Source organism: Scyliorhinus canicula, chromosome 18 (assembly GCF_902713615.1).
Source record: "Scyliorhinus canicula chromosome 18, sScyCan1.1, whole genome shotgun sequence".
NCBI classification, from domain to species: Eukaryota; Metazoa; Chordata; class Chondrichthyes; order Carcharhiniformes; family Scyliorhinidae; genus Scyliorhinus; species Scyliorhinus canicula.
This window is the reverse complement of record NC_052163.1, coordinates 65,609,082-65,628,692: the sequence shown is the minus strand read 5'-3', so window position 1 is coordinate 65,628,692 and position 19,611 is coordinate 65,609,082. Positions and strand designations below refer to the sequence as shown.

At 46.1% G+C, this 19,611-nt stretch overlaps 1 protein-coding gene across 4 annotated transcripts in view; it reads left to right on the top strand.

Moving 5' to 3' along the window:
* The window catches only part of pik3cg (phosphatidylinositol-4,5-bisphosphate 3-kinase, catalytic subunit gamma), a 77,600-nt gene that overhangs the window by 20,123 nt on the left and 37,866 nt on the right, over nucleotides 1-19,611 (top strand). For all 4 annotated transcript variants that reach the window (XM_038777739.1, XM_038777740.1, XM_038777741.1 and 1 more), the window contains 4 exons: nucleotides 2,144-2,209; nucleotides 2,326-2,551; nucleotides 7,824-7,927; nucleotides 13,236-13,382. In XM_038777739.1, the coding sequence (XP_038633667.1) occupies nucleotides 2,144-2,209; nucleotides 2,326-2,551; nucleotides 7,824-7,927; nucleotides 13,236-13,382 (543 nt within the window). The remainder of the gene's footprint in view (nucleotides 1-2,143; nucleotides 2,210-2,325; nucleotides 2,552-7,823; nucleotides 7,928-13,235; nucleotides 13,383-19,611) is intronic.

Below are 19,611 nucleotides of genomic sequence, written 5' to 3'. Positions count from 1 at the left end.
CACTGATTAATCCAAAATTGTCAGCATGGATTTGTTAAGAGAAGGTGGTGTATGACTCTGATTAACTTAATTGTTTTGAGAGGATAACCTGTTTGACATAATGCAGTGACAACAGTGTGCATCATAAGCAAGATTCACTGCAGCAACTCAATAAGCCGACTTCAACAACACCTTCCAAACCCGTGACATCTACTACCGAGAAGGCCAAGAGCAGTAGACGGGAACACCACCACCTTCAAGTTTGCCCCCAAGCCACTCGCCATCCTGACTTGTAAATATATCACCGTTGCCTCACTGTCGCTGAGCCCAATCCTGGAACTCTCTCCCTAACAGCACTGTAGGTTCAAGAAAGCAGCTCATCACCACTTTCTCTGGGGCAGTTAGGGCTGGGCAACAAACATAGTTGTGGAAGAAATGCTCACATTGTATGAAATCATTTTTTAAAAAACTTACACTCTTCACTCTAACGCTCCATGTCCCTGGCATTTGTGACCATTTTTCCCGAAGCTGCTGAATCCAGAACTCAAGGGCAGCGGCCACATTCCTTACTGGGTTAAAAGGAAACTCACTGGCCCTTTCTTATAGATCATATAGACCAGTTGGCAGTGACGTGGGTAAAAGTCCAGGTCTTCAGGTGATGGGCAGCTGGGAGCTGCTGTGTAGCTGTCTGGTTGGGAAAAGGGAACTTAGCATCTTGTGTTTCGGAGGTTTTTTTTGTTGCTTATATTACAATATTATTGCCATTGTTACCCCTGGACTCGACCATTCTGATGTTTTCCTGGTTGGTTTCCTATTTCCACCCTGTATAAGCTTGGACTCATTTAAAACTCTGCTGCCCTGTCTTGTTAATCCATCACCCCTGTCTCTGCTCACAAATCCACATTGTCACTCAGCTAAATCGCTGGCTTATAAAGCAGACCAAGCAGGCCAGCAGCACGGTTCGATTCCCATACCAGCCTCCCCGAACAGGCGCCGGAATGTGGCGACTAGGGGCTTTTCACAGTAACTTCATTGAAGCCTACTCGTGACAATAAGCAATTTTCATTTCATTTCATTTCACCCAGTTAAACAACTCCCTGATTTTAAAATTCTCATTTCAAATTCCTCGAAGAATTTTCCCCCACCATGTCTCTTGCCCTCTTTCAGTTCAAAACACTCCCAAGATTCCTGTGCTTCTCTGATTCTGACCTTTACCACATCAGAAATGTCTTTCTCTTCCACCCCCCCCCCCCCCCCCCCACCACCCCCCCCCCCCCCCCCCCCCCCCCCCCCCACCACCCACTGCCCTCCTTTGGTGGCTGTGTCTTCAGTTTCCAAAGCCCACAGCTCTGGAATTCCCACCCAAAACCTCTCCATTTCTCTAATTCTCATCCATTCTTTAGGATGCCACTTAAAACTTGACTCTTTGACCAGGTTTACGGCCACTTGCCCTTCTATCTCCTTATGTAGCTCAGTATCAAATGTTGTCTAACACAGTGGCACAGTGGTCAGCACTGTTACCTCACAATGTCAGGAATACGGGTACGATTCCGGCCTTGGGCGAATGTGTGGAGTTTGCACGTTCTCTCCATGAATGCATGGGTTTCATCCGGGTGCTCCGGTTTCCTCCCACAGTCCAAAGGTGCGCAGGTTACATGAATTGGCCATGCTAATTTGGCCCTTAGTGACCAGGGATGTGCAGGTTAGGTTGCAGGATTATGGGGATAGGGTGGGCGAGTGGACCTGGGTGGAGTCCTCTTTTGGAGGCTTGGCGCAGACTCGGGCTGAATGGCTTCCTTCTGCACTGTAGGAATTCTATGATTCTGTGGCTTAGAAGAAGATGGTCACAAATTGCATGAGAATACCAACAGCTACAAATTCACCTCCATGTTACATTTCATCCTGACTTGGAAATATATGACTGTTCCTTCACTGTTGCTTGATCAAAATCCTGGACAGCACTGAGAGTGTACCTCCACCGCAGTGATTTTAGAAGGCAGCTCACCACCACCTTCTCAAAGACAATTGGGGATGGACAATAAATGCTGGCCTAGCCATAACACCCACATCCAGGGACAAATAGAAAAAGTGTGAGTTGTTGTTGCTTTGTGTCCCTCCCTGAGACTTGTGTGCTTATTCACATATTAAATTAAACTGATTTCAGGCAGTCAAGTTTGAGCCCTACCATGACAGTGCCCTCGCTCGATTTCTTCTCCAACGAGCATTAAGAGTGAGTATAAATTCTCCCTTTTTAGATTGGAAGAACATGTTTTTATTCTATTCCATCCCCAAATAATTTTCTCTTTTAAAAACTTGCCTGACCTTTTAATTTTGACCTGTTGCTAGAGTAAACGAACTGGACATTTTCTGTTCTGGTTTCTGAGGAGTGAGGTGGCTGAGTCGATGCACTATCGGCAGCGCTATGCCGTCATTCTGGAGGCCTACCTCCGAGGCTGTGGGACAGCCATGCTGATGGATTTCATGAGGCAGGTCAAGGTGATGGAAGCTCTGCACAAAGTCACATTGGAGATAAAGAACGTCACTGCTGAAAAGTATGACGTTTCTGCTCAAGGTATGTTTATACATTTTTGGCTTCAATGGGGTGATGCGCCAAGTCCTAGCCAGAATGGAGATGATTGGATGAATCAGGTAATGAAGGAGCTGTGCTCCGAAAGCTAGTGACTCCAAACAAACCTGTTGGACTTAGCCTGGTGTTGTAAGACTTCTTACTGGGACTATTGTCTGGCTTATTCCCCAGGGCAATGCTTCGATCAATCAGAATTAACCTGCCTGGTTTAAATTTCAACAAATCTTGATAGTTTACTGTCAGTCATCAGTTAACTGGTGCATCCACCATGGCAACACCTCTAACAACCAACACTTTCTTCTCATGAAGTATAAATTGTAGTTCCCTTTACATTTGGTAATCTTGTGAATTGTCCTGATGAGTACAAGAGGAAAAGCTTTGACAGCATGTATCTCTTCAGCAATATAAAAGAAAGAGATATTCGGACAGGAGACCAAAAGCTTGGCCAAAGTGGTGGATTGCAAGGAGTGTCTGAAAGCAGGAGAGGGCATTGAAGAGGTAGAGGAGTTAAGGCAGTGCATTCAGTGGCCTAGGAAGTTGAAGCCATGGCTGCCAATAGTAGAGGGAAGGGTTGGGGGTTATACAAGAGGCCAGAATTCAGGAGGGGTTGATAATGCTGGTGGGTGGGGTGGGGGTGTATGTCTGGAGGAAAAAATGGTGATAAGAAGGTGCAAGTTCATGAAGAGATTTAAACATCAGGATAAGCATTTTTATTTTAATATGATGGTGGGAGTGGGAAGCAATGTGGGAGAAAAAAGACAAGATGACGATTGGAAGGGACTTGAAGCTCAACAGGAACATAGAACATAGAGTGCAGAAGGAGGCCATTCGGCCCATCGAGTCTGCACCGGCCCACTTAAGCCCTCACATCCACCCTATCCCCGTAACCCAATAACCCCTTCTAATCGTTTTTGGTCACTAAGGACAATTTAGCATGGCCAATCCACCTAACCTGCACGTCTTTGGACTGTGGGAGGAAACCGGAGCAAACCCACGCATACACTGGGAGAATGTGCAAACTCCACGCAGACAGTGACCCTGGGGAATCGAACCTGGGACGCTGTGAAGCCACCGTGCTATCCACTTGTGCTACCAGGCTGCCCCTAAAGGACAACAGAGCTTTGGTTGAACTGATGTTTATGGAGGATGAAAGGGCAATGATGCAGCAGGTTATATTAACATGGATGGTCTTTGTGATGGAGGATTCATGGTGAGAAGATATGCCCAGGGTAAAATATGATTTGGAAATTATAAAGAGTCTTGTTCTGTTTGAGACAGTGGCCAAGAAGAAGGATGGAATCAGTGACAAGGGTACAATGTTTATGGCTTTGACCTTCCCAATGTTTAACTTGAGTAAATGAAGTCTTATCCAAGACTGAAGTTCAGCCATTTGGTCTGAGAACACAAAGATAGAGGATGGGTCCAAAGAGGTGGTGGAGGAATAGAGCTAGGTGTTATCAGTGTAAATGTGGACACTGACACCTTGTCTGACGATGGTGATGCCAAGGAACAGCAAGTAGATGAGTAATCGGAGAGAGACAAAGATAGATCCTTAGGGAATAGGAAGTGAAGATATGAAGGTAAGAAGAGAAGGTACAAGTGAAGTCAAGCGAGGAGAGTGACCATTGATTTGAACAAAGGAAGAAAGATGCTTGAGATAAATAGTGTGGGAAATCATCTCAAAGACTAATGCTAAAAACCTAATACTAGAGCTCCAAAGATAGAGTTGTGGGAAAGATTAACACAAATTTGTTAGAATCCCTACAGTGCAGGAGGGCATTTGACCCATTGAGGCTGCACCGACCTTCTGAAAGAGCACCCTACCTAGGCCCACTCCCCCACCCTATTCCCATAATCTCATCTAACCTCCACATCTTTGGATACTAAGGGGCAATTTAGCATGGCTAATTCACTTAACCTGCATATCTTTGAGAGGAAACCGGAGCACCCGGAGGAAACCCATGGGAGAAGGTGCAAATTCCACACCGTCACCCAAGGCCGGAAATGAACCCAGTTTTCCTTGGTGCTGTGAGGTAGCAGTGCTAACCACTGTGCCATGGTTCCATAAATGTTCAAGGACTTTGCAGAGGAAAGAAGATTGGAGATGGGATTAAAAACTTTCAAGGAATGAGGGGTCAAACATTATTTATTTTGTGTAGGGTGGGGAGGTGAGAACAGTTTTGAAAGAAAAAGGGACAATGCCTGGGGAGAGGAAAGTATTTGCAACGCCAGCGCAGATGAGTGAGATAAGGAAGTTGTTGAAGAAAGTATTGGGAATGGGGTCAAAGGTGCAGGTACTGGGTCCGGTAAAGAAAACGAGCTGAGAAAGGACATGAGGGAAAATAGGAGAGAAACTAAAGAAAGATGTGGGCTCAAGGCCAGGGCAAGGGGTATTTGTGGAGGTTTGGTGATTTGGCGAAGCTTAAGAGGCAGCTCTAGAATTAAAAAGGCATCTCAATTATAAAACCATAGGATAAGGGCGGCATGTGGCCCAGTGGTTAGCATTGCTGCCTACGGCGCTGAGGACCCAGGTTCGAATCCCGGCCCTGAGTCACTGTCCGTGGGGACTTTGCACATTCTCCCCGTGTCTGCGTGGGTTTCAACCCCACAACCCAAAGATGTGCAGGGTAGGTGGATTGGCCATGCTAAATTGCCCCTTAATTGGAAATAAATAAATAATTGGATATTCTAAATTTATAAAAAATAAATAAATAAAACCGTAGGATTGTTACAGCAAAGAAGAGGCCATTCAATCTGTCACATCTGTGCCCGTTCTCTACAACAGCAACTCATCTATAGTCCCACTCTCCTGCCCTTCCTTCACAGCCTTGAAAATGTTCTCTTTTCAGGTGCTTATCCAATTCCTCTTTGAAAGCCACGATTAAATCTGCCTCCACCACACATTCAGACAGTGCACTCTTCTGGGAAGAACAGTTGCACTGTGGTTTCACAGCGCCAGGGTCCCAGGTTCGATTCCCCACTGGGTCACTGTCAGCGCGGAACCTGCACATTCTCCCCGTGTCTGTGTGGGTTCCTCTGGGTGCTCCGGTTTCCTCCCACAATCCAAAGACGTGCAGGTTAAGTGGATTGACCATGTCAAATTGCCCTTAGTGACCAAAAAGGTTAGGAGGGGTTATTGGGTTACGGGGATAGGGTGGAAGTGAGGGCTTAAGTGGGTCGGTGCAGACTCGATGGGCCGAATGGCCTCCTTCTGCACTCTATGTTCTATAGATCCTAACCATTCACTACATAAAACAGGCTTTCCTCATGTCATTAGAACATAGAACATAGAACGATACAGCGCAGTACAGGCCCTTCGGCCCACGATGTTGCACCGACATGGGAAGTCAAAAACTAAAGGCCATCTAACCTACACTATGCCATTATCATCCATATGCTTATCCAATAAACTTTTAAATGCCCTCAATGTTGGCGAGTTCACTACTGTTGCAGGTAGGGCATTCCACGGCCTCACCACTCTTTGCGTAAAAAACCTACCTCTGACGTCTGTCCTATATCTATTACCCCTCAATTTAAGGCTATGTCCCCTCGTGCTAGCCACCTCCATCCGCGGGAGAAGGCTCTCACTGTCCACCCTATCTAACCCTCTGATCATTTTGTATGCCTCTATTAAGTCACCTCTTAACCTTCTCTCTAACGAAAACAACCTCAAGTGCATCAGCCTTCCCTCATAAAATTTTCCCTCCATACCAGGCAACATCCTGGTAAATCTCCTCTGCACCCGTTCCAAAGCTTCCACGTCCTTCCTATAGTGAGGCGACCAGAACTGTACGCAATACTCCAAATGCGGCCGTACCAGAGTTTTGTACAGCTGCAACATGACCTCATGGCTCCGGAACTCAATCCCTCTACCAATAAAGGCCAACACACCATAGGCCTTCTTCACAACCCTATCAACCTGGGTGGCAACTTTCAGGGATCTATGTACATGGACACCGAGATCCCTCTGCTCATCCACACTGCTAAGAATTTTACCATTAGCCAAATATTCCGCATTCCTGTTATTCTTTCCCAAGTGACTCACCTCACACTTCTCTACATTAAACTCCATTTGCCACCTCCAGCCCAGCTCTGCAGCTTATCTATGTCCCTCTGTAACCTGCAACATCCTTCCACACTGTCTACAACTCCACCGACTTTATTGTCGTCTGCAAATTTACTCACCCAACCTTCTGTGCCCTCCTCTAGGTCATTTATAAAAATGACAAACAGCAACGGCCCCAGAACAGATCCTTGTGGTACGCCACTCGTAACTGAACTCCATTCTGAACATTTGCCATCAACCACCACCCTCTGTCTTCTTTCAACTAGCCAATTTCTGATCCACATCTCTAAATCACCCTCAATCCCCAGCCTCCGTATTTTCTGCAATTCACCATTGTTCCTTTTCCCATGGTAACAAAGTAACTTCATGAGCTTTTTGCTCTAGATGTTGGAGGCAAGAGTGCAGAGGAGGCAGGTTTAAAGAGATGGCTGATTGTGAAGGAATGAAGCCAGGGGTTATCTCTGGAAGTCTGTTGGAGGATCCTGGAGTAGTGAGTGTGTTTGCCAGAGGAAACAGTGGCTGATATGGTGCAGCCACATCTGTTGATGAAGGCTGAGCCGGTTGTGTTCCAGATGTGATCAAATCTGCACTCCCTTGAACTGAATACCTGGGATTTGACTGGGATATAAAATATATAAAGAAAAGATCTAACAACTGGAATAGGTGCAGTGTAAACCAGGAGTGAGAGGGAAGAAAATAAGGACTGTAGCACCTATTGCAACGTCAGGGTTGCCAAAGGACAATGAAATACTTTCAAGTGTAGACACTACTGTAATGTAGGAAACACAGCAGCCAGTTTGCACATAAAAACCTCCCACAAACAGCAATGTGATAATGACAAGGTAATCTATATATATTTTTAAAGACGTCGATTGAAGCATAGTATAGATATTGACCAGGACACCAGGGATAACGCTGTTGCCCTTTATCAAAGTAGTTCCATGGGATGCTTTATGTTTACCCGAGGGAGCAGACATGGCCTGGGGTCAATGTCTTATCTGAAAGATGTCACCCCTGACAGTGCAGCACTCTTCCAGTCCCACATTGTTTGCTCTCAAAGTCTCCAGAGTGGGATTTGAACTGACTGACTCGAAGATGAGAGTTCTACCAACTGAGCTGACACGGGAGTGCTCTTTTCATTAAAGCTGACAAGTATCTGATTTTTTTCCCTGATTTTTATATTGTTTGTAGCGATCTCTCAGTTGAGACACAAACTTGAGAAGCTCCAATCAACTGGTTTTCCTGAATGTTTCCGGGTTCCTTACGATCCTGGACTCCGTGCAGGTGTTCTTGTGGTAAGTTAAAATATATGGAAGCAATTTCCTGTGGATATTTTGATCACAAAGAGCCTTTGAGATGTCCAGGGTGTGGTCTTAAGCTGAAAATGCCAGTTTAGTCTGTGTTTAATATAAGACACTGTCTTGGTAAAGGAGTTGAATCTTGTGCTATGAACAGCTTCCCAGAAGATCATTAAGAGGCTGATTTCAATTTATATTATCTGCTAGCATTCAGGGCTGCACAACATTTTGGTGGCTAGCACTTCTCCTGATACCCTTTTTTAATATTCATTCGTGGGATGTGGGCGTTGCTGGCTAGTGCCCATCCCTAAATGCCCTTAAGAATGTAGTGGTGAGCTGCCTTCTTGAACCACTGCAGTCCAGTGCTGTTATGGAGGGCGTTCCAGGATTTTGACCCTCTTGTAACAACAATCATACAGAATTAAGCTAGTTGTGATTTTGATGCTTTTTATAGTTATAATGTATTTTACTGTTCACTTTCTACTGGTATTTTGAAGAGGATTTTCTGGGATTCTCTGTTAAGGCGTTACCAATACTTTATCAACATTTATTCTGAATACGCTCCCAAGACTACACTTAAGGAGAGTGAGTTCTGTGCTACTTTACCTTATTGGACACCTTGCAGGAGTCTGCAGAAGAAAGGTACTGTTTGGTCATTGGCATCTTGCTGGGGGTCCATCTTGATCTGCAGGAGTAATGGGAGGAAGATCTGAGACCAGGCAGAGTAGCCCTAAGGGAGAGGGACATGAGGGTGAGGAGGGATCTTTCTCCCCTCCCTTCCTCACTTGCCCCTTCCAACATCCCTTGGATTTGGGACATCCCTGCACCTCTAGACCTCTCTAACGTGATGTGTCCAAGATCCTGTATGCTCTTTCGCTCAGTTCTTGAACCATCTGTCCTGTTTGGCTTTCCTCCCAGTGAGAGCAATCTACACCTTCAGTGGGAAGTGGCTGAGTGCAGTTTACAAAACAGCTCTGAGGAAACTGTATCCAATCGGCACGTGAGAGGCAGTTTCTGCACCTGTGGAAATGTTTGAATCGGGAAAATCATCAATTAGCCTTAAAATTGTCAGCTAAATCCACACTTTCAAACAGGTATTTCTGAATAGCACAATATCTGTTTTGAGCCTATTTTCACTCTTTAGCCAAAATAGCCCTCAGAGTATCATGACTGTGAATTTGGGGACACAGATTGCTGTTGTAGAGTGGGAGGGATGTTGCTAAAGCATTCACTTGTAAATTGTCGAACAGACTTTAGGGCAGCACGGTAGCACAAGTGGATAGCACTGTGGCTTCACAGCTCCAGGGTCCCAGGTTCGATTCCCTGCTGGGTCACTGTCTGTGGGGAGTCTGCATGTTCTCCCCGTGTCTGCGTGGGTTTCCTCCGGGTGCTCCGGTTTCCTCCCACAGTCCAAAGACATGCAGGTTTGGATTGGATTGGATTGGATTTGTTTATTCTCATGTATACCGAGATACAGTGAAAAGTATTTTTCTGCAAGCAGCTCAACAGATCATTCAGTACATGGGAAGAAAATGGAGTTAACCAAAATTCAAGAAAATACAAGAAAATACATAATAGGGCAACACAAGATATACAATGTAACTAAATAAGCATTGGCATCGGATGAAGCATACAGGGTGTAGTGCTAATGAGGTCAGTCAATAAGAGGGTCATTTAGGAGTCTGGTGACAGTGGGGAAGATGCTGTTTTTGAGTCTGTTCGTGCGTGTTTTCAGACTTCTGTATCTCCTGCCCAATGGAAGAAGTTGGAAAAGTGAGTAAGCCGGGTGGGAGGGATCCTTGATTATGCTGCCCACTTTCCCCAGGCAGCGGGAGGTGTAGATGGAGTTCATGGATGGGAGGCAGGTTCATGTGATGGACTGGGCGGTATTCACAACTCTCTGGAGTTCCTTGCGGTCCTGGGCCGAGCAGTTGCTATACCAGGCTGTGATGCAGCCTGATAGGATGCTTTCTATGGTGTATCTGTAAAAGTTGGTAAGGGTTAATGTGGACATGCCGAATTTCCTTAGTTTCCTGAGCAAGTATAGGCGCTGTTGTGCTTTCTTGGTGATAGCATCGACGTGAGTGGACCAAGACAAATTTTTGGTGATGTGCACCCCTAGGAATTTGAAACTGCTCACCATCTCCACCTCAACCCCGTTGATGCTGACAGGGGTGTGTACAGTACATTGCTTCCTGAAGTCAATGACCAGCTCTTTAGTTTTGCTGGCATTGAGGGAGAGATTGTTGTTGTTACACCACTCCACTAGGTTCTCTATCTCCCTCCTGTATTCTGACTCGTCGTTATTCGAGATCCGGCCCACTATGGTCGCATCGTCAGCAAACTTGTAGATAGAGTTGGAACCAAGTTTTGCCACGCAGTCATGTGTTAGGTTAGGTGGATTGGCCATGATAAATTGCCCGTAGAACATAGAACATAGAACATTACAGCGCAGTACAGGACCTTCGACCCACGATGTTGCACCGTCCTGTGATACCCTTCTAAAGTCCCTCTACACTATTCCCTTATCGTCCATATATGCCTACCCAACGACCATTTGAATGCGTTTAGTGTTGGCGAGTCCACTACTGTTGCAGGCAGGGCATTCCACGCCCTTACTACTCTCTGAGTAAGGAACCTACCTCTGACATCTGTCCTATATCTATCTCCCCTCAATTTAAAGCTATGTCCCCTCGTGCTGGACATCACCATCCGAGGAAAAAGGCTCTCGATGTCCACCCTATTTAATCCTCTGATCATCTTGTATGCCTCAATTAAGTCCCCTCTTAACCTTCTTCTCTCTAACAAAAACAGCCTCAAGTCCTTCAGCCTTTCCTCATAGGATCTTCCCTCCATACCAGGCAACATTCTTGTAAATCTCCTCTGTACCCTTTCCAATGCTTCCACATCCTTCCTATAATGTGGCGACCAGAACTGCACACAATACACAATACTCCAAATGCGGCCGCACCAGAGTTTTGTACAACTGCAACATGACCTCATGGCTCCGAAACTCAATTCCTCTACCAATAAAAGCTAACACACCGTACGCCTTCTTAACAACCCTCTCAACCTGGGTGGCAACTTTCAGGGATCTATGGACATGGACACCGAGATCTCTCTGCTCGTCCATACTCCCAAGAATCTTACCATTAGCCCAGTACTCTGCCTTCCTGTTATCCCTTCCAAAATGAATCACCTCACACTTTTCTGCATTAAACTCCATTTGCCACCTGTCAGCCCAGCTCTGCAGCTTATCTATGTCCCTCTGTAACCTGCAACATGTAACATCCTTGTAACATCCTTCTGCACTGTCCACAACTCCACCGACTTTAATGTCATCTGCAAATTTACTCACCCATCCTTCTACGCCCTCCTCCAAGTCATTTATAAAAATGACAAACAGCAACGGCCCCGAAACAGATCCTTGTGGCACACCACTAGTAACTGGACACCAGTCAGAGCATTTCCCATCTACCACCACTCTTTGTCTTCTGTCAGCTAGCCAATTTCTGATCCAAACTGCTAAATCACCCTGAATCTCATGCCTCTGTATTTTCTGCAATAGCCTACCGTGGGGAACCTTATCAAACGCTTTACTGAAATCCATATACACCACATCAACTGCTTTACCCTTATACACCTGTTTGGTCACCTTCTCGAAGAACTCAATGAGGTTTGTGAGGCACGACCTACCCTTCACAAAACCATGTTGACTATCTCTAATCAAATTATTCCTTTCCAGATGATTATACATCCTATCTCTTATAAACCTTTCCAAGACTTTTCCCACAACAGAAGTAAGGCTCACTGGTCTATAGTTACCGGGGTTATCTCTACTCCCCTTCTTGTACAAGGGGACAACATTTGCTATCCTCCAGTCCTCTGGCACTATTCTTGTAGACAAAGATGACTTAAAGATCAAAGCCAAAGGCTCAGCAATCTCCTCCCTAGCTTCCCAGAGAATCCTAGGATAAATCCCATCCGGCCCAGGGGACGTATCTATTTTCACACTTTCCAGAATCGCTAACACCTCCTCCTTATGAACCTCAAGCCCTTCTAGTCCAGTAGCCTGTATCTCAGTATTCTCCTCGACAACTTTGTCTTTTTCCTGTGTGAATACTGACGAAAAATACTCATTTAGCACCTCTCCTATCTCCTCGGACTCTACGCACAACTTCTCACTACTGTCCTTGACTGGCCCTACTCTTACCTTAGTCATTCTTTTATTCCTGACATACCTATAGAAAGCTTTAGGGTTATCCTTGATCCTACCTGCCAAAGACTTCTCATGTCCTCACTTGGCTCTTCTTAGCTCTCTCTTTAGAGCCTTCCTAGCTAACTTGTAACTCTCAAGCGCCCTAACTGAACCATCACGTCTCATCTTCACATAAGCCTCCTTCTTCCTCTTGATAAGTGTTTCAACTGCTTTAGTAACCCATGGTTCCCTCACTCGACCACTTCCTCCCTGCCTAACGGGTACATACTTAGTGACCAAAAAGATTCGGAGTTGTTATCGGGTTACGGGGATTGGGGGGGGGGGGGGGGGGGGAGGGGGGGGGGGGGGTGAGGGCTTAAGTGGGTCGGTGCAGACTCGATGGGCCGAATGGCCTCCTTCTGCACTGTATGTTCTATGCACTATGCAGACTAGTGTTTAACTTTCACTGTCAGAACAGTCTTTTTGGGGCAGTGTTGCCCTTATCTGTTGGAACAGCAAGCAGATAATTTCCATCAGGGGCCACTGAATGACAATCTGGGTCATTCAGAAGCACACTGTTTTCATTATAGCCTGTTCCACATGTCCTGGTTTGAGGTTGACAAACTCAGTACTGGGTGGTGTGTCTGTGTTCAGATATACCCAAAAGCATGGAGCAATTGATTGGGAAGCTGCAAGGTAGCCTTGTTGATTTCCCATGCTATTTCCAGGTTTAACTATTCCAGTACTGGAGAATCTGAGAAACACATTGGCCTGCTCTGGGCATCTCAGGGTAGATCGATATTTATACCTAAACTGAGATTATTGGACTATCAGTAATGAGATTTTTAAAAAATCTTTTGATTTCAACTTTGTCTAAATAATATTAAACTTATAAATCGTTTATTGTGTGTTAAGTTCTTCAAGAACTCTGAGATGCGATGAGTGCTGTATAAATGCTCGCCTATAGTGATGCATCACACACCAAAAAACAAAACATAACTGGGTTCATTTTGTAGTCAACATAAATGCATTATCAAATTCCTGCCAGACTGCAGGATAAAAGGGTTCATCTGATTCACTTCCACCTTCTGTTGACTTGTCCTGCAGGTGGATAAATGCAAAGTCATGCCATCAAAGAAAAAGCCCCTGTGGCTGGAGTTTAAGTGTGCAGACCTCACCTCCATATCCAAGGATACCATTGGGATCATCTTTAAACATGGAGATGACCTGCGGCAGGACATGCTGATCATACAGGTGATGCTCAGAAATAAAATCCTGGATATTCTTCATGTTCCTCATCACAACACTCAGTATGGTAACTCCGGATCCTTCAATGTAACACTCTCTACACACTATTATCTGCTATGGTGGATTCCATTTCAATGCTCCTTACTCTTAATGCAACATTTGGCCGGGATCGAACCTGAGTCCTCGGTGCTGTGAGGCAGTAGAGCTAATCACTGCACCACCATGCTTTAAAACAAAAAATCCAGGGGTAACATTTACAGGAGTAATATTTTCAATATGTGCTTGACATGGGCCCGCGTAGTATCCTCTCCAGGATTGACGCTCCAGGTGGGTCCACTGATTGTCTAGCTGCCCGAGACCTGTTACTACTTCCGTAATGAGTGGATCCTGGCTTGGTCTGGTCTGCCATTTTCCTGGATGGTGTCTCCAACCTGCGATCTTTTTAAAATGGTGTGTGGAGGGGTTCCGGGGGAGTGGGGAGGAGAGGTGAACGGGGCAGCCAATGCACCTTGATTTCTGCAAAACGTGTCAACTTTTGCATGAGGTATATGAAAAGTTACAATCCTTTAAGCCAAAAATTACAAGTCAATTTTTACGATTCAACTTTTTCACATGTAAGGGATTTGCAGCAACACTTAATAATAATAATAATCGCTTATTGTCACAAGTAGGCTTCAATGAAGTTACTGTGAAAAGCCCCTAGTCGCCACATTCCGGCGCCTGTTCGGGGAGGCTGGTATGGGAATTGAACCTGCGCTGCTGGCCTTGTTCTGCATCACAAGCCAGCTGTTTAGCCCATTGTGCTAAACCTGCCCACTGTGCTAAACCGCTTCCTCACCCTTATTCTCCAAACCCTTGCAGTAAATATTACAGGTGGAATTCTCCCATTTTGAGACTAAGTGCAGTGATGGGCGGCTCTGGTGACACCTGTGCTGCCAACCAGAATGACGGGATTCTGAGCCAGATTCTGCACTTGGAACCTCATTAATTATGCATAGGCGAGTTCCTTCTAACTCTGCTGGCAGATTGGCAGCTGATTCACCTGCCCACCTTAACCAATCTTCAATCCATGACGAGATATTACCCAAATCCCGTAGTCCTAACCTCAGCTTCTTGTGTGACACCTTATAAAATCCTTTCTGAAAATCCCAATATACTACGTCCACTGGTCCTCCCTTATTCACCCTGAAAGTTACAGCCACAAAAATGTCTTATTGATTCGTAAAACATAATTTATTTTCACAAAGATGGATTAACTCTGCCTAATCAAATTAGGATCCCAGGTGCCTATAGATTCCAGCACTTTTTCCAACTATTGATGTCAGGCTAACTGGTCTGTCGTTCCCTATTTTCTCTCCGTCCCCTTTCTTGAACAGCAGAGTTACATTTGCTATCTTCCAATCCATATGGCTGTCCTAGAATCAGTGAATTATTGATTCTAGATAAAAGCAATGCATCCAATTGTCACAATACCCTGGTCAACCCCACTTGACCCACAGTCGCAACACAGGTGAAATTAGATAATACCCAAGGTTCTTGGCTGAGCCCAATAAACTGTAGTCACCAGGTTTGTAACTTTAACACGCAAGTGATCTTTTAATATGTACAGTATTATAATTAAACTGACATGTAACTGGCTTTCCCTTTCCTAACTCCCCCCACTCTCTACACACATACACACACAGACAAACAACACAGGGGGGAAATGGTGCTCACGCGGGAAATAAAATATTCATAAAATAAAAGGATAAAGATCTTTGATGCACTGGGATAATTTCTACTTAATGTCTTTCTGAAGTCTGGACTTTCATTTTGGTACTTCTTCCTTTTGGGCTTGAGATGGTTTTCTCTGGCAAGGTTGTCTACCTTCTCTGCAGACTCCGTATCATTTCAAGTTCCCAGCAAAGATGTGCCAGGCACTCACTTGTTTTAGAAGGATAGAGCAGTTCTTTCACGTCAGCAAATAGGAGAGAGAGGGGTAAAGTATTCCTTCTTCTTCCAAGGTCTAAACATTTCTGCCAAGTTCTCGCAGAAAGCATCATGCAGGAACCAGCCACTGACCGTTGTCAGGCAGAATACTGTCCCTGGTCAACTCATCGGTTGCCAATTAACTAATCAAAGTCCCTCCAAAGCTGGTTCCTAAGATCCACTTGGTGCCAAAGAGTCTGGCATCTCCCTTCCAAAATACAAAACCTGGGAACACAATGACCTGGCAAGCAGGCTGCTTCAACTTGGAATCATCTGCTTAAAGTTACATCCCGATTATGGTTCAATGGATCAAAATAATAAAAAGAAAAGAAATGGGAACAAAGGAAATAACCAGGAAGGATTCTTACACAATATACTTGTTTATTCTTGTTAAGCAAACCTTAATCCATGCCGATATATTACCCTAAATCCCCATGAGCCTGAATCTTATGTAACATTTTATGTGGCACCAAATCGCAAGCTTTTCGAAAAGCCCAATATACTACATCAACTGGTTCCCCTGCTCTCCCATCCACCCTTCCTGTTATATAACAATATAATGCAGCCACCTCTTTCAAAACACTGGGCTTTGGAACCAAGTCCAGGGCCTTTATCAGCTTTAGTTCCATTAATTTTTCCAGTATTTTTTCTTTAATATTTATTAACTAAATTCCTCTCTCCCATTGGACTCTTGGTTTCCCCATTATATCTGGTAAATCTTTTCCCCCTCTCCTGGGAAAACAGACACAAACTACTTCTTTAACTTCTCTGCTATTTCTATATTCCCCATTTTAATTGTTCCAGTCTCTGCCGCTAAGGGATCCAAACTTAAATTTGCTCACCTCTTACTTTTAAAATAATTGTAGAAACTGGTGAAATTTAAATTCAATTTCATTAATTAATACATTCAATTAATTACAAAAAAATCTGGAAGTGAAAACTGGTCTCAGTAACGATGACCATGAAACTGTCAGGAAAACCCTGCTGGTTCACTCGTGTCCTTCAGGGAAGGAAATCTGCCGTCCTTACCTGCCTGGCCTACATGTAACTTCAGACCCATAGCAATGTGGTTGACTCTTAGCTGCTCTCAAGGGCAATTAGGGATGGGTAACAAATGTTGGCCAAATAAAAAGCTCACACAATACATTCTGATATTTCTTGCTGGTTTACTTTCACGGTTTGTTTTCGCCCTCCTTACAAGTTCTTGTTCATCCTTTGTCACTCCTCAGACTTGCTACTCTTTTTTTTTTGACAATATTATAAACCTCTTCCTTTAACTGATACTATCTTTAACTTTTCTTGTTAGCTACGGTGAGACCACTTTTCCTGTGGAGTTTCTATCCTTCAAAGCGATGCATATTCATTGAGCATGATGAATTGCATCTTTAACTCATGGAATCATAGAGTTTACAGTGCAGAAGTAGGCCATTTGGCCCATCGATGTTTGGCATTGCTTATCTACGATGTGAAGGAAGCCCAGGAAAATACAGGCATGTAGTAATAATAATAACCTTTATTGTCACAAGTAGGCTTACATTAACACTGCAGTGAAATTACTATGAAAAGCTCCTAGTCAACACACTCCGGTGCCTGTTCGGGTACACTGAGGGAGAATTCAGAATGCCCAATTCACGAAACAAGCACATCTTTCTCAACTTGTGTAAGGAAACCGGAGCACCCGGAGGAAACCCATGCAGACACGAGGAGAAAGTACAGACTCTGCACAGACAGTGACCCAAGCCGGGAATCGAACATGGGACTCTGGCGCTGTGAAGCAACAGTGCTAACCACTGCTACTGTGCCGCCCATAGTGAATGTCAAAGAGGAATGGGTGATTAATCTTTATGCTTTGTAAAGCAAAGATGAGTATTGCTAGGTTTGCACACCTATGCAAATATCCATTGGATAAGAGGAGGTTTAGGGCATAACCTGATACAAAGCAGTTAACAATATAAATGCACAGATGACTGCACAATGTATTTAACACCATTCGCGATCCCTCAGATAATGAAGCAGTCCATGTCCAAATGCAGCAAGACCAGGACAATTGTGGTGAATGTATTCCACCTAATGCATGAGCTGTCTGTACTGTCTGTATAGTGATGTGACCCATGACCTGGAAGTGATGATAAGGGCTACTTCCAGGTACTGTACTGGAACCCCGGTGGGCTGCGCCTCTGGCTCCGCCCTCACCGGGGCCATATATAGTCCGGCCACCTGTGTACAGCCAACTCGGGCAGGTGAGTTCATGGATATTAAAACCTAATGTTCACTCATTCTCACGGTCTCACAGTGAATTGATGGTATAACAATTTAATATCCATCAACAGCATCATGGAAGCCGCTCTGAAGCTGGATAAGCTCGAACTCGACACGCGCGCATCGGAAGCCAAGGAGATCTTCAAACATTGGTTTCATTGCTTCAACGCCTACCTCGACTCCTTCACAATGCCTCCCACTGAAACCCTCAAGCTGCGACTCCTCCACACTCTGGCTAGCCATCGAATCTCCGCGATGGTCGAGAAAGCGGCCACGTACGAGGCGGCGGTCGCAACCCTCCAGGCGCATTTCGTGAAGCCTGTAAACGAGGTGTACGCCTGACATCTTCTCATGACTTGCTGTCAACATGCTGGGGAATCACTAAATGAGTACCTGGAAAAACCGACCCTACTCGCGAGGAACTGCAGCTACCGGGATGTGACGGCGGAGGAACACATGAACCGACAGATCCAGGACACCTACGTGGCTGAGGTCCGATCGAACTACATCAGGCAGCGATTGCTGGAAAACGGGACCACTGACCTGCGGGACACGGTAAAGCTAGCTACCTCATTAGAGGTGGCATACCAGAACCTCAGTGCGTTCCCCCCGGACCCGGCGAACCCCTCGTGGATGCCATCGTTGCGACCCCCGTCGGACCCGACTACGTAGCAGGCCTGTGCCACGTAGCTGCAAGTCTAGCCCCGGGAACCACGGTGCTACTTCTGCGATGAGGGTCAACACCCCCGGCAGCGTTTCCCAGCCCACACAGTGACGTGCAGCGACTGTGGGAAAAAGGGACACTTCGCCAGAGCCTGTCTGGGCCAACATAAAGCCCAAAAATCGAACACTCGCCAGGCCTGACCCGTGGACTCACAGGCCCACAGACCCGCAATGTTGCTGCGTGCCTGCCCGGAACGGCCCCTTCAGACGTTTCATCAGCCTCGTGCGACTCGTGGGGGCCACCATCTTGCCCACTGGCTCCAACACCGACCGAAATGTGCGGCCGATGGGGGCGGCCATCTTGGTCGCCATCTTCGACCTGGCCTGACACGTGCGACTCGTGGGGGCGGCCATCTTGGTCTCCATCTTCGACCAAGCTCGACACGTGCGACTCATGGGGGCCGCCATTTTGTGACCCCGACGCCGCCAACCATGCTGGCTACCCGCAGCTGGGCGCAGTCATCCTCGACCAGTCGCAGCCGAAGCACTTGAAAAACTCAATGAGGGTCGTCCAGGTCAACGGGCACGAGACCCCCTGCCTTTTCGACTCCGTGAGCACGGAGAGCTTTGTTCACCCTGACACGGTAAGGCGCTGCTCCCTACCCATACACCCCGCATCCCAAACCATCTCCCTTGCCTCCGGATCCCATTCAGTCCAGATCCGGGGGTACTGTATCGCTAACCTTGCACTGCAGGGCGCCGAGTACGCCTGTTTTAAGTTGTATGTCCTCCCTCACCTCTGCGCCCCCTACTTCTTGGATTAGACTTCCAATGTAGTCACCGAAGTATGACCCTACAGTTCGGTGGACCCTTACCCCCCCCTCTCACAGTATGCAGCCTCGCAACCCTCAAGGTCTCCCCCCCTTCGCTCTTTGCGAACCTCACTCCCAACTGTAAACCCGTCGCCACCAGGAGCAGGCGCTACAGTTCCCAAGATATGACTTTTATCAATTCGGAGGTCCACCGACTGTTGAGTGAAGGGATCATCGAGGCCAGCAACAGCCCCTGGAGAGCGCAAGTGGTGGTCGTCCGGACCGGGGAAAAGAACCAGATGGTTGTAGACTACAGCCAAACAATTAACGGGTTCACGCAACTCAATACGTACTCTCTCCCCCGCATAGCGGAGATGGTCAACCAGATCGCACAGTGCCGTGTGTTCTCAACTGATCTGAAGTCGGCCTACCACCAGCTCCCATCCGCCCGGAAGAACACCACTACACGGCCTTTGAAGCAGCCAGCCGACTCTTCCACTTCCTCAGGGTCCCCTTCGGCATCACTAACGGGG